Source organism: Coturnix japonica, chromosome 3, assembly GCF_054131305.1.
Source record: "Coturnix japonica strain WE chromosome 3, WE-NBRP24, whole genome shotgun sequence".
Taxonomy (NCBI): Eukaryota; Metazoa; Chordata; class Aves; order Galliformes; family Phasianidae; genus Coturnix; species Coturnix japonica.
In genome coordinates this window covers 85085577-85099784 of record NC_140665.1, presented here as the reverse complement: position 1 = coordinate 85099784, position 14208 = coordinate 85085577, and the positions used below count along the sequence as shown (strand labels likewise).

Here is a 14208-nt window from a genome sequence, read left to right as displayed (position 1 = left end):
TTTCCTGTTGATGATATTTAATGAAACACAAGTTATTGTTCCAGTACTACTTAGTAAGAAATGATGTTCAGTATCACTTAAGGAACAGGAAATAATAGATTTAATCTACTTTCTCATTTTACTAATTTCTTTCACTAATTTTCTTTCCTAAATTTACTTTGAGTGACAACTTTCATAGGAAAATCTGGATAAAGTACCCAGTATGCATGTATTGAGAAAGCACTGTGAATTATTCTAACATACTTCAAACACAATATTGAGTTTTTAAACAATGTAGATGAAGGACAGATATTGACTTATATGAATTACAGAAATTCACTGAAAATGATTAATTTAGCTAGCAATTTTTTTTAACATCATTCGCTCATGGTTTTCCATTAGTACAAAATCATTTCAGCAGTATCTGTTATATTCATTGTTTGACTTCAGAATTATCTATTTGTTAAATCCTGCATAATTCAAAGTAGGCAAACACAACAACAGATGACCTTTGGCACAAAATGATAAAATGACATCATACTTTCTTGGACCTTTCTGACAGCCTGCCAAAAATAACATGCTCAATTTGAAACACTCTAGAAGTGAGATTTCATTTTTGCTGTAAAGTGGAACATATTCATTAAACACCAGAACATACAATTGTGGCAGCACATTTGTCATTTTTAACACATGATGCAGGCCCTATGATTCTGAGAAAAAGGGAAGTTCTAAACTCATAAATTATTTGACAGTGTGGAGGGTAAAATTAAAAGCATGGATAAATTAAATAGCTTAATGATTTTCTGAGTTATAGAGCTCCTGTTTTCATTATAACTACACTGTCTTTGATCTCGAATGATAATTTATGAAGTACAGAAATCAATAAAGATTCCATGCTAAAAAATTGCATTTTAACCACTGTCTAGGTGAACATAAACAACAACTGACAACAACAATGATGTTTGCTTGTCTTCCTTTAAAGCTGTATATGCAACCTTGTGTAGGAGCCTGAAATACAATTTGTGCTTTGTCAAGGAGGAGCTAAATTTCCAAATGATGAAAGTAACTTCTGGATAAGAGTTTCATTTTGAGTAATGAAGGAAGACAGTGTTTAGTTGGGGACATGCCTTGTACAGAATTAACTTAGAAGTCAATTGTAAGTTGCATTCCAAGCATGTTTTTAAAGCAAAGACCAGATCGAATAAAAAACAAAACTACAACAACAACAAAAAAAACCTTATTGTAGAAAATGAGATCAAGCAGATACTTAAAAGAAACCGCGATGTTACTGCACACAGGTGATTTTTTTTTTTTCTTTTTCTTTTTTTTTTTTTTCTTAAAATAAATCCATGGAGGTGCCCAAACACAAAATGGTAACAGTTACTCAGAGTAAGAGTAGTCGAAACACGAGTCAGCTCTTTACTGTCCCTGATACTTAATGAGAAATTTCTACCACCACTATTTTAGTGAGGTTTAAAGGTAAAGGGAGCTTTCTGCTGAAGCTTTTCTATTTCCTACCTTGAAACTGTGCATTAAATCCCTTTCGTCGGTGGTTGCTGTCAGATGTAAAATGTAGTCGTAACCAGTTCTTACTGCTGATAACAGGAGAAGGTAGATTCATACCAGTCAGCCTGGAAAAATAAAGAAAACTCTAATGTCAAGGGTGCCAAAAATAACATGCAGAGAACTATACAGACAGTAAAGAAGACAAGAACAAAATCCAAAACACACAGCTCTTCCATTCACTTTCCTGAATTTGAAAGTGCAAGAAAGAATTGAATTAAATGAAATTAGTGAGTTTTGAAGTTTATTTTGTCAATTCATTTACAATTATTCTTCTTTTTTAGCTGTTTTCACCATTTTGTGTTCAGCCCGATAGTAACGTATACTTAGAAATTTGTTACTTGCACCAAAATACAAAAAAACAATAAATAAAATAATGAATTAAGTGTAAATAAGATGTGATTTGAAAAGAAGTTCTGTATAATTAATTAATTAATAAATATATATATTAAACTATATTATACTTCTGAGCTTCTATATCAAGTCTCTGAGTCAAGAGGTGAAGAGAAATACCAGGATTCTATTTTCAATTTGGAAGCGCCTTTCATTTCAAAATCCTTTCAGCTAAAATATTTAAAAGAGCAGCTATGCCAGTAATTGTCATAATGAAAACTTTCAACAGTCTTCCCTTGCTTCTACAGTTATAGAGCAGTTTAACACATAGCTGAGATGATCTAACAACTGGCTGGTGTACTAAAAAAAATGTGTGACACTCTCTTCTGCTCTCCCTCTTTCTGCATGTCCTCCATCCTTTGCCCTTCTTCCCTTGTATCAACTTTGATTCCTGCTGAATATTTCTATCATCTCTTTAAAATAGCAGATTCGTATTTCCTAGATAAGAACTAAAAAGTTTCACAGAAAAAGTTTAAATTATGTCTTCTCCACATGGAACATGAGACAACAGTATTTGTAATAAATAGCTAACATCTACCAGGGTTCAGAATTGGAGAGAGGGAGCAGGGGAGAACAAGATGTTTCTCATTCTGGCAATTAAAATAATTAGGTCATGACTGAATTTTCTCTTTTTATTACCCAACTGTTTTCACAGCAATATGTACATGGTTGTTTATTTGGTTGCTGTGAAAGAATACTTTCTATCTTAGCATTATTTGGCGGTAGGATTGAAATCAAATTAGTACATATTTTTTTGGGTGAAATATATTTAGTTCTAAGGAGCATGTTAAAAAGTCATAAAGTTCTCCATGCTATTATCATGAGATTTTTTCAGGATAACAGGACATGCTCCTGGGAAGATGAAAGAGACTGACAGTTGCTATTAGACAAATGAAGAAAACCACTGATCGAGTGATCCATATCGTTCTTGCTGTACTGGAAAATTCTTAAAAACACTGAGGACCAGAAGAGTTTACCACTGAACTTTGCGTCAATATATTTTGTCAACTTGGGTCTGAGAATATATGCTTGAATGAAATCAAGCATTCATAAGTATAAAAAGGATGGAAGAAAGAAAAGCAAACATTGAGAAGTCGCGAGACAAGCCCAAAACCGAAGTCTTAAGTAGAGTTCAACATTTTAACAGATTAAGACTCTTTCAATTGAGTAGATAAGAAGGCTACATTTTAATTACTCAGTTTTTCTACATAGCATTTCCTACATCTTGAGAGGAGAATGTTTAAACATTGACAGATAGCAGCATGCTGTGATAGTTTCTCTTCACAGTGAAATGCTCACACACTCAATAAAAGACTGTTTTCCCTAATAATTACCATACATTGCTTTGTACACAGCACTGGGGACATTCAGGTTGGACAACCGAAAAATTTCGTCTCCAAGAGTGGACAGGTATTGGAATGAGCTGCCCAGAGAGGTGGCCTTCTCAGTTTTTAATTACTCTAATTTTGTGCCCAAATAAATAAATAAATAAAAATCTAGAATGCTTTAGTTTGGAAGAGACCCTTAAGATCATCTAGTTCCAACCTCCCTGCTATCAGCAGGGACACCCCCCACTAGACCATGACACTCAAAGCCCCATCCAGCCTGGCCTTGTACATCTCACTGGGCAGCCTGTTCCAGTGTCTCACCACCCTCACAGTAAAGAATTTATTCCTAGAGCCTAGCCTAAAATACCATGTTCCATTTTCAAGCAATGGAATGAGGGGAAATTGCTACATACCACTTACAAAGAGTACAAAATCAGTCTGAACATATTTCATGTTTGGCTGCAGGATAAGATAAAGCCAATTTTTAATTTTAATTTTTATTATTACTTTTTATCTATTGTTTTGCAGGGGAGGGAAGGAAAAAAAAACAAAAAAGAAAAAGAAAAAAAAAGAAAAAAAGAAAAAAAATCTCTATTAAGAACACTCCAGTTTATAATTTCAATAGTATTAGCAAATATTTTTCCCTGTTATTGATCTGATATTTGACAAACATAACTGGGACAATGTTCCATGGCACGCTGTATAGCGTATACTTAATCTGGAATATTATCAGTGCTTTCAAGCTGATGAATAAAATCATAATTCCTTGTATGTCTAGGTTTTTGCTTATATATGGCTTTCATTGTCCAGCAAAAGAGGAACATTAAGTTCTAGGACACAGTAATCAATTCGACTTTATTGTTCAATGCAGTGATATTCAGCCCAGGTCCTAAATACTGCAGGTCATCCTTTTAAGGCTTTGCAAGGAATCTGTACATCCAGATCCAGAGAAGATCCATTCAGCCCTAAAGTTAATGTGGCAGTTGTCCTGAAGGTAAATTAACATTTAAAACAAACTCATAATTGAACAAAGAAAACTAAATAGTTGGCTTTTCTAATTGCAACTAATATGCAGTAATTAAGTACTGGGAGACCAATATTTTGCTTTAATAATTCTTCCCTTGTTTACTGTCATTATTAATAGCTGAAATGATAAAATGTAGGTCTTATAGTGCACAATATTCTGTTTATGGATGCTGCAGCTAATGTGTTTTTTCTGCCATTCCCAGATGAATATTTTTTGTTAACATTCTGAAAACTGCACAATTTTTCTTCTCTTCATATTAGTTTCCAAACAAATTCCCCAGGGAGAAATTTGTATTTCATTAATAACTTTACAAATTAATATTTTTTTAAAAAAAATATTAAAATTTTAAAATAAATTTTAAAAAATACTATTTTAAATTATTTAAATAATTAAATGAATAATAAATAATACATAATAATATTATTCAAAATATTTATTTTAATAAATTTACTCATCTGACACCACCAAATTACTTCTGTAGTTGTTTTCGTTTTTTGTTTTTGTTGTTGTTGCTTATCATTTCTTAAACCTTTGGATAGCATTTCTAGTACAGGACTAAAATCTAACAGTATAAATTGGAAAAGCAGACAACTAAAACAATGTTCAGTAATCACTAATCTCATTATGAAATATTTATTATCTGCCACAGTCACCAATATTTTTCATGCACACCCTACTTTCCCAGAGTTGTTCCTTTTTAGTCACAAAAGCTATGGAAAATAATAATAATAACAACAACAACAACAAAAATAATAATAATTATTATTATTACTATTATTATTATTATAAATTTTATATATATATATATATATATATATATATATATATATATATATATATATATATATATATATATAATAGAATGAGCATTTTTAAGGACTCGATGATCTCTAAGGTCCCTTCCAACCCGCACGAAACTATGAAACTATGAAACTATGAAACATTAGGGATACAGATTTGCACTGAAAAAGTCTGCTTTGGTACCTTAAAATACAAACTTATGACAAATAAGATTATATTCTCAGCATAGATTTTGGTGTCAGCAGGTACATTAGGTTTGCAGTAATCACATGAAGTCCTTTCATTCGTATCTGCCTCTGTGAGATTTTCAAAACAAGTTATAAAATTCCATTTTATGAGGATGGATAGTGATAGGACAAGGGAGAATGGTCTTAAACTAAGACAGGGGAGGTTTAGGTCAGATATGAGGAGGAAGTTTTTCCATACAGAGGGTGGTGACTCTCTGGAACAGGTTGCCCAAGGAGGTTGTGGATGCCCCATCCCTGGAGGCATTCAAGGCCAGGATGGAAGTGGCTCTGGGCACCCTGGTTTAGTGGTTGGAGGTCCTGCATATGGTGGGGGGACTTGAAACTAGGTGATCATTATGGTCCTTTTCAACCCAGACCATTCTATGAGTCTATGAAGATATGACAATGAACTGAAACATGTTTTTCAGTAACTGATTTCCATTAATGACATTTTTTCCATTATGCATTTCATATTGGATGAGTTTCTTAAACAAAAGATTTTAAGTGTCCCATTTGGATTTTGAACAAAATAATTAAATAAAACAAACAAACAAACAAACAAAAAAACAAAAAAACAAAGAAAAAATAATTATTTTTTAAAAATGTCACTGAAAGGAATATTTCACAAAATGAGTTTCTTTCACTTCACAAAATGAGGATTTTCACTTGCAGAATTTATATTGGCTCTTTTGACTTTAAATAAATAAATAAATAAATCCCATATTTTTCTGCATTAAAAATAAATAAATAAATAAATAAATAAATAAATAAATAAATAAATAAATAAAAGGCTGACTTCAGATAAAGGAGATTTAGGATTTAGCCCCCTACAGGGCAAATTTTAGAATATACTTCCATATTGTGCCTCACTGTTGTGAATTATATTAGGATCTACCTAACAGACATACAATATATTGGCTATTAAAACATGAAATAAAACATCTTGTTTCTCTATCTTCCTTTATAATCCTTTATTATTGTTCTCTCAGACCATAAACTGATGAAATACTGTTATCTTACCATACAGATAAACAATACCTGATAAATTAACTCACTGGTTACCATTCATAGACTAAGGGAGTAATAGGTAGCAGGTAAAGTTTTTCAAGGATACAATTGTGCATTTTTCAGAAAATCATTTATTTATATTTAATCTTGTAACTTTATGAAACTATCTTTATGTTTTCCATAATGTCCCATATTTGTGAAACTTGTTAAGAATCTATGAAATAAAATAATACTTATCAAAAGGAAAGGATAAATGTCAAATATTACACCACCTATTATCTTCTGCATTGTAAGAACTGGAACACTTTCCTTTATAACCTAACTTCCACCTATTCTAACATCATATATGCTTCTGTATATATATTTACAAAATGCTACCATTTTTACTCATTTTTGACAGTATGTGAAGAAATTCATTCCAGTCTAAAAGAAAGCAGCAGCTTACCTAGTGCTCATAGAGATTACAAAGCCCTAAAACACAGCGCTCAGTGATCCTCTGACACCTCTAGTTCAAATCAGGTCAGACAGATTTGTGGAATGAGTAACATGTACAACCATTTTTCATACATGAAAACTAGACTGTATATAAAAGTGGCTTTATACTTCCAGGAGGTAATGCAATCCTATGAGTAACCTATCGCAGTACAAGAGCCTGACTGCTGTAACCAAGCATTATGTCCAATAGGACTGGCCTACAGCACAGAACAACTTTACTCACAGCTGTCACATCACTCAAAGCACAAAGCAATCTTTTTAAAATACGTTCTCTCCTGTTTTTGTGTGACACCTTATCCTATGAGTCCAAAACCTTTTTTGTATGGGGACAATCTTTATACACCACAAATTTCTGCATCTCTGCATCTGTATATTTCAATCCCTCACATTAGCATTCAGCAATCCACATCATAACTAAAGTGGTCCACTCTTACCAAACAGCAGTTTCTAGACAGCAATATTCAGACTGATACATTTATCCCACAGTATTAATCCGATTTATAACTAATACAGCATGGCTACTTATAACATTAAAAGGAATAGGCTCCTATTAACCAAGACTCTCTTCCAGCTCCCCTTCATGTAAAATTGCTCTAAGAACTGTCAACTGAGAAGGGCTTTTGGAAGAAAAGGTAGCATGATTAATATGTATAACTGATTGATTGAAAACTGCATTACACAGAGGAAAAAGATCAATCTCAGGTTAAATCAATTTTTGATTCCCCAGTTTTCACTGAAATGTATTAAACATTATATGGTAGCATTATATACCATATAATCAATTTTCTTTGGGGTATTTCCCTTTTGTCTTCATTATTGTGGATGTGAAATTCAGCCTAGTTTGATGATACAAAGAATGTTCATATTGTCAGTTATTTACAACTATGTATATTGCCTCTGAACATGTTTTCATATAGTAGAAATCAAGTTATATAACAGAAGCTCAACACTAATGGAAATAACAATATATTTCTAGGTGCATCTTTACGTTTGACTTGAGAAAGAAAGATTCCAGACTGACTGAATAGAACAGAAAAAAGCAGCTGAGGTGTTGCTGTTGTTTATGGACCAATTTTAACAATGTAAGATCCAGTTCTAAAAGTCTCTAGTCTATACTTAATTCATATTAAAATCTATGGGAAGTCCAAGTGCAATGAGCTTTCAACGTTAGCTCTAACTGGTATTAGGAATGTCTTCATATTTATAAAAAGGACTGTAAGAAGTTTCTGTTTGAAAACATCAAAAATAGAATTTTAATGATATTACTAAAAATATTTTAATTATTTAATATATAGCATGATGTGGTTGCTGAAATGTGAAAACTTAGTATCTCTGAAAGTCCTATCATTTAATATCTTCATGTGGACAAAACTTCATAAGCTGAGTAATAACATTTCATAATTTCAGTTAATCAGCAAATATAATACTTGCATAAAACATCAGCATAACTGTACCTAAGCAGTGATCATATTTTAACAGGTAAACCGTCTTCTTACTCAGTATCTTCACAAGAGAAAAGAGAAAAACAAAGGAAGCCAACTCACCATATAGGTATAGCCCTAAACATATGTTCAAGCCATGTTCTTCTCATTTCTAAAAAGCATTTTTTCCCTAGGAATGGAAGCTTTATGAACAGTGTATTTACTCATTTCAGTGATGGTATGCACTGCACTGATATTTGCAAGTGATAAAATCAGCCTTGTTCAATTTCGTTGCTACCTGGCTTAACCATTAAGCATAAAGCTTATCCTGCTATTTCTAAAGCTAGCCTTGGCATAGACCTAAGGCAAATATTTACATTCTTAGTACGTTTTGTCAAGCTGACTTATCTACATTTTTTATACATTTTCCTTGCATTGACTATGTTATTTTGTTCTTACAGATCTACAGTTAAGTACATATTAACAAACAAGAAGCTTCACCAAGCAAGCATAGCTATACACATCCTGTTGTATACAGATGCAATATACAGTATCAGTTAAAAATGGGCAACAAATGCACTCCTTCAGGATGGGAGACCACCATTATGAGACTGAGACATTAATAATTTTGTAATTTTGCTATCAGTATTCCACATCATAACATCATATAAAGCATGAATAATTTTACTGAATCTGCAAGTTACAGAAGAAGACTATATCTCCCAGGGAACATTATGGTCAGAGATGGGTCACGGGACTTTGACACTATATTATCTCTCTGGCAGGCTGGACTGACACCTTTCAAGTTCTGGCGTTCAGGGGAGTGTGTGGGAGCCTTCACCATTTTGCCTAGAGTTTTACAGTAGGCCTCTCAGTTTCGGGACTCATTCTCTCTCCTATTTTGCTTGATTTGTTAGCTTAATTTCAATTATATTATATTGTGTTATCCTGTATTTCAATATAGTATTTAGTAAATAAGTGTACCTCCTTAGATCGTTGCCACTGTTTTCTTTTCCTAATTAACTTTTCCTTTCGGCCTAGCAGCCCTGTGGGGCCTGCGGCCCCCCTGTCATGGATGCAGGTAGATTTTCATTTAAACTGTGACACCCAGAAGCCAAAATAATGGCAGCCAGGATTCAGTCCTTCAGCATAAGCATCACTGTCAGACATGGATATATTTTCATACTTCTTAGATAGTGATTTTTACACAGTAAACATTCAAGTTTCTGATAATGTCTTGAGATTACCTTATATTTAACTGAAATACTATCACATGATATTGTGCCAGTACAACTAAACTCCAGTTGACACTGCCATTGAAAGCTCTGCATCAATATGCTGTCCTGCCACAAGAACTACTGTTTCCCAATAACTGGATATTTATTTCTCCATCACTGAATAATAATGATGCTAATCAGACAGCCATGCAATCTAATCTTTACTGAATAAATTCTCTATAGATCAATTAAACATAATGCAAGTTCAGTGCTTTGTCTAACTCATTTTAGTATTTCAGCACTGAGTCCATTTATTGTAGACATCTCTTCCTGGAAACAACTATATTTCAATTCTCAGCAAGATCAACCAGTTAAGACTTTATTCTACAGTAGAATATATTTTCTGTGGTTCATTACATTAAAGCTTGTAAAAGATTACAACACTTCAAGAGGCCCTATGATGTTTAATTATCTACTTTAAGTACATTTTACAAAACACTGCTGACACACCAGTAAAATGTGGATTTGTTACCTTTTATGACTGTAAATTACATCCCAAAGCTGATATCAGGCTACTACTCTCTTAAGTCAATTTCTTTAATAATATTCAATTGCAGTGGTAATGAACACTAACAAAATACCATTATCAAGTCTCCAAATCCTAAAATGCCTTTAAAAATTCACTGATATTTAACTTATAATGAACCATTTCCCAGATGCTAAGGATAATGATAACGTACCTTATCCATTACTAACCAACCATCTGAGATGAAATGAGGAAGAATACAGGATCATGACAGAAACATAGAATCTTTAGAGTTGGAAGGGATCTCTAAAGGTCATCTAGTCTATCTCTCCAGCAATCAACAGACACCTGCACCTAGATCAGGCTGCTCTGAACCCTGTCTAGCCCTGCCCACCTGTCCTTGAAAGTCTCCGAAGGACAGTACCTTTACTGTCTCTTCGGACAACCTGTTCCAGTCCCTCACTACACTTATCATAAAAATAAATAAATAAATAAATAAATCTTATATTCAATCTTTGTCTCCCCTCATTTATTTTGAAACCATTTCTCCTTGTCCTGTCACAACAGATCCTGCAAGTCTGTCTCCTTCCTTCATATCACCTACTTTATATACTGAAAGGCTGCTATCAGGTAACCGCAGAGCCTTTTCTTCTCCAGGCTGAACAGCCCCAGCTCTCTCAGACTATCCCTGTTAGGAGAGGTGTTCACACCTTGGATAATTTCAAAGCCTTCCTCCAGATGCACTGTAGCAGGTCCACATGTCTCCTGGACTGAGGACTCCAAGTGAGATCTCACCAGCTTGGAGCAGAGGGACAGAATCATCTCCCTTGAACTGCTGGCCACATTTCTTTAAATGCAGCCCAGGACACAGTTGGCCTTCTGGGCTTTAAGGGCACATTTTTGGTTCATGTCCAGCTTAACATCCACCAGTACTCAGTGCTCTATCCTTACATTTCCCAGCTTGTACTGATACAAGGGGTTACCACAATATAGGCAGCTAGGAGATATGGTTTAGTAGTTTTTCTGTAGGTATGGTAAAGGATGGTCGGACTAGATGATCTTGTAGGTCCTTTCCAACCTTGTGATTCTATGATTCTAATATGGCAGTAGAGGTGCAGGACCTAGCACCTGGCTTTGTTAAACTTCATGAGGTTCACCTGGGCCCATTGCTCAAGCTTGTCTAGGTCTCACTGAGTGGCATGTCAACTGCACCACACAGCTTGGTGTCATCCTCTAACTTGTTGAGTGTACACTCAATCCTGCTACTGATGGCACTGATTACATTCAAGATCTCACAAAACAGGGTAGATCAGGAGCTTTTTCAAAGGACCCAGAAGAGGGCAAGAAGGATGATTCAAATGCTATGAAGACGGACAAAGAATTGGTTTGTTCAGCCTGGAAAAGAGAAAGCTACGGGGCGATCTCATTGCAGTCTTCCAACATACAAAGGGAGATTTATAAACATGAGAGAGTAGATAGTAATAGGACAAGGAGGAACAGTTTTAAACCAAAGAGGGGAGATTTAAATTAGATGTTGGAGGAAGTTTTTAACTGAGGGAGAAGTGAGGTGCTGGATCAGGCTGCCCAGAGAGGCTGTGGATGCCTCATCTCTGGAGGTGTTTAAGGCTAGGCTGGATGGGGCTCAGGACAACCTGATCTAGTATTTGATCAAGCAGTTGGCAGCCTTGCCTGTGGAATAAAGCCTGGAACCTGAAGACAATTGAGGTTTCTTCCAACCCAAACCATTCTATGCTTCTATAGGAACACTGCCTCAACAGAAAGAAAGCACATATCACTTTCAGCTCTGAACATATTTGTGATGACTTCATCATAAGCCCTTGTATTTCTCCTGTTAATGATTTACTACTTAATCTAGATTCACAGAATCACAGGACTTGGAAGGGACCTCAAGAGATCTAGTCCAACAACCCTTTTAAAGCAGGTACAAAGCAGATTCTTCTAATGTGTGAAAAACAGCTGAAGTAAACAAAATACCTTTTCACAGATTTTAATGAATAACAGTTCAATACATTCATATCGAATGTAATCTTATGATACAACTTCCACTATAATTTGCTATAATTTTTGAAATAATCAATTACATAAGTCGTGAAAACACTGACTCCTATTTGTTTCCATGAACGCTAAAACCAGCAGCAAAATCACATTATATGACAGATCAAATTCTCACTATTTTTTAATGCAACCACCACTGTGACCTGTGCATTTTCATCAGCAATGAACTAGAGCCTGCATGCTGCATTCTAGAATCTACACCAGCAGAGGTGGCTCGTAGCCACTACAGAAATGCATCACCTCCCACCTCACTGAACTAACATACAGCATTTGGTCTCCATAAGTGTTCAGCAAGTATCAGTGAATGCCAATAGATGTCATTATTTTGCCATGAAGGCACTCAGTTCTATTCCTTTGCTTCATACACACTTTCACATCAGACACCATTTTGTCAGGCTGCTCCACTACTGCCATCTGTTGCACAGCAACAAAATGCAATGGAATATTAGTGGGAAGGTTTAACCTCTATTGCCATATTGCCAACATCAGACTTCACAGGCTGACATAAAAAGTAGGAGGAATTATTTTTGGACCAGCTCTCATAAATGTAAAAAGATTAACAAATACTTAGCTTTTTCCCCAATGCTTACAAAACTAAATGGCACTAAACACATAACAGACAAAAAAGAAACAAAGACCAGTATGATGCTCACATTGCGTTTTAAAGAAGTCAAACACAGAGACACATTAATGGGATGATCTTTAAGGATGAAGAACAACAGAAGTGAGGATCTCTACTAAGTCCTAACAGAGAAGCTTCTAATAAGTGGTAATACAAAGGCTGCAGTTTTTTCCATATGCAGTGCTATTTTTGGCTATAGTTTTCTCATATTCTTTAGCTAATTAGGAAACAGAATTGTGATCCAAAACAGAATGCCACAAAAGTGAGGACAACACGTCTACCTAGAAAAGCTCTGTATAAGTGAGTAGTTTTAGAGAATAAACTGTCTATAATGAGGGAAGATGCCAAAAACCTGCAGAAGGCTTCAGTTTACATATAGGATTTCTCAAGTTATCAGGCTACATCACACTGCCAAAAAACAAACAACTTGCATCTTGGAAAATCAGCCCAATTGAGATGATAACAATTGTTCTGCTCATGAAGAAGAAAAATAGCTTCTAAGAGGTTCTTAGCAATACTGGGCAAATATTCACAGGTGGACCAATAGTTATACACAGAAGAGTTGAACTCACCTTCATATCAGAGCCCAGGCTAGTTCCATTAATTCTGGTCACACAGGAAGCATAGGTGCTAGAATTGTGCCTGTGTTCCCTGGGCTGGCCACACCCCTTCAACAGGTGCTCAATCACCAGTCCAAGCCCTGACCTAACAGTTCCAATACAACACTAAGCAGGAAAAAGGACAGGAAGGGTTGAATTTCTCATTCAAAAGGCAATGTCAGATGGGGATGGAATGTATACAAACATTTCTTGACTGTGATGAGGAGAACTGCTAGCTCAGAGGTTAAGACAGTTACAAAGACTTCCTCCCCAACACAGTTGTCAATTAACCATTTCTGGTTGGCTTCTTCAGCATGTGGCTCTTGGGCTTCCTATCTGAAGTAACCTTTCACCTCAGAAATAAAACAATCCTTCTTCAAAACACTGCAAAGTAACACATGCTTCTTCTGTAATAGCAGACAGATTATTAGTAAATTTTCACTGTCCAAGAGAGATGACCTATAACTTTTTAACTCTTGGCTATGCTCATGATAGAGCGTACTTAGATACGGAAAAAAATATATATATTTTCAGTTTGCTGAGCAGGTATCTAAGGAAAGAAAGTACTTCTAGAAAAATCTTGTGTTTGACAGGGATACTGCAGAACTGAATATTAAAAATGAATTTATATTAAAAAAAAAAAAAAGTATTAAATGTAAATAACCAGCAACAAATCTAGAAGTAATATGCAGTGGGAAACATTCCTACTGCCAGTGGGAGGTGATTACTGAACCACTTAATCATCTTTGAGAGGTCTTGGAGAATAGGAAAGGTGCCTGAAGACTGGAGGATAGCCAGCACCACTCCAGTCTTCAAAAAAGGCAAGAAGGAGGATCTGGGAAATTACAGGCCAGTCACCCTCACCTCTGTCCCTGGAAAGGTGACAGAACAGCTTGTTCTAGATGCCATCTCCAGGAAATTGGAAG

At 35.0% G+C, this 14208-nt stretch overlaps 1 protein-coding gene across 5 annotated transcripts in view; it reads right to left on the bottom strand.

Moving 5' to 3' along the window:
• CSMD1 (CUB and Sushi multiple domains 1) overlaps window positions 1-14208 on the bottom strand; it is an 883639-nt gene that overhangs the window by 283896 nt on the left and 585535 nt on the right. For all 5 annotated transcript variants that reach the window (XR_014944901.1, XR_014944902.1, XM_015859302.3 and 2 more), the window contains exon 6: window positions 1498-1610. Coding sequence is in view for 3 of the 5 variants with exons in the window: in XM_015859302.3 (XP_015714788.2) it covers window positions 1498-1610 (113 nt within the window). In the remaining 2 variants the exon portion in view is untranslated. The remainder of the gene's footprint in view (window positions 1-1497; window positions 1611-14208) is intronic.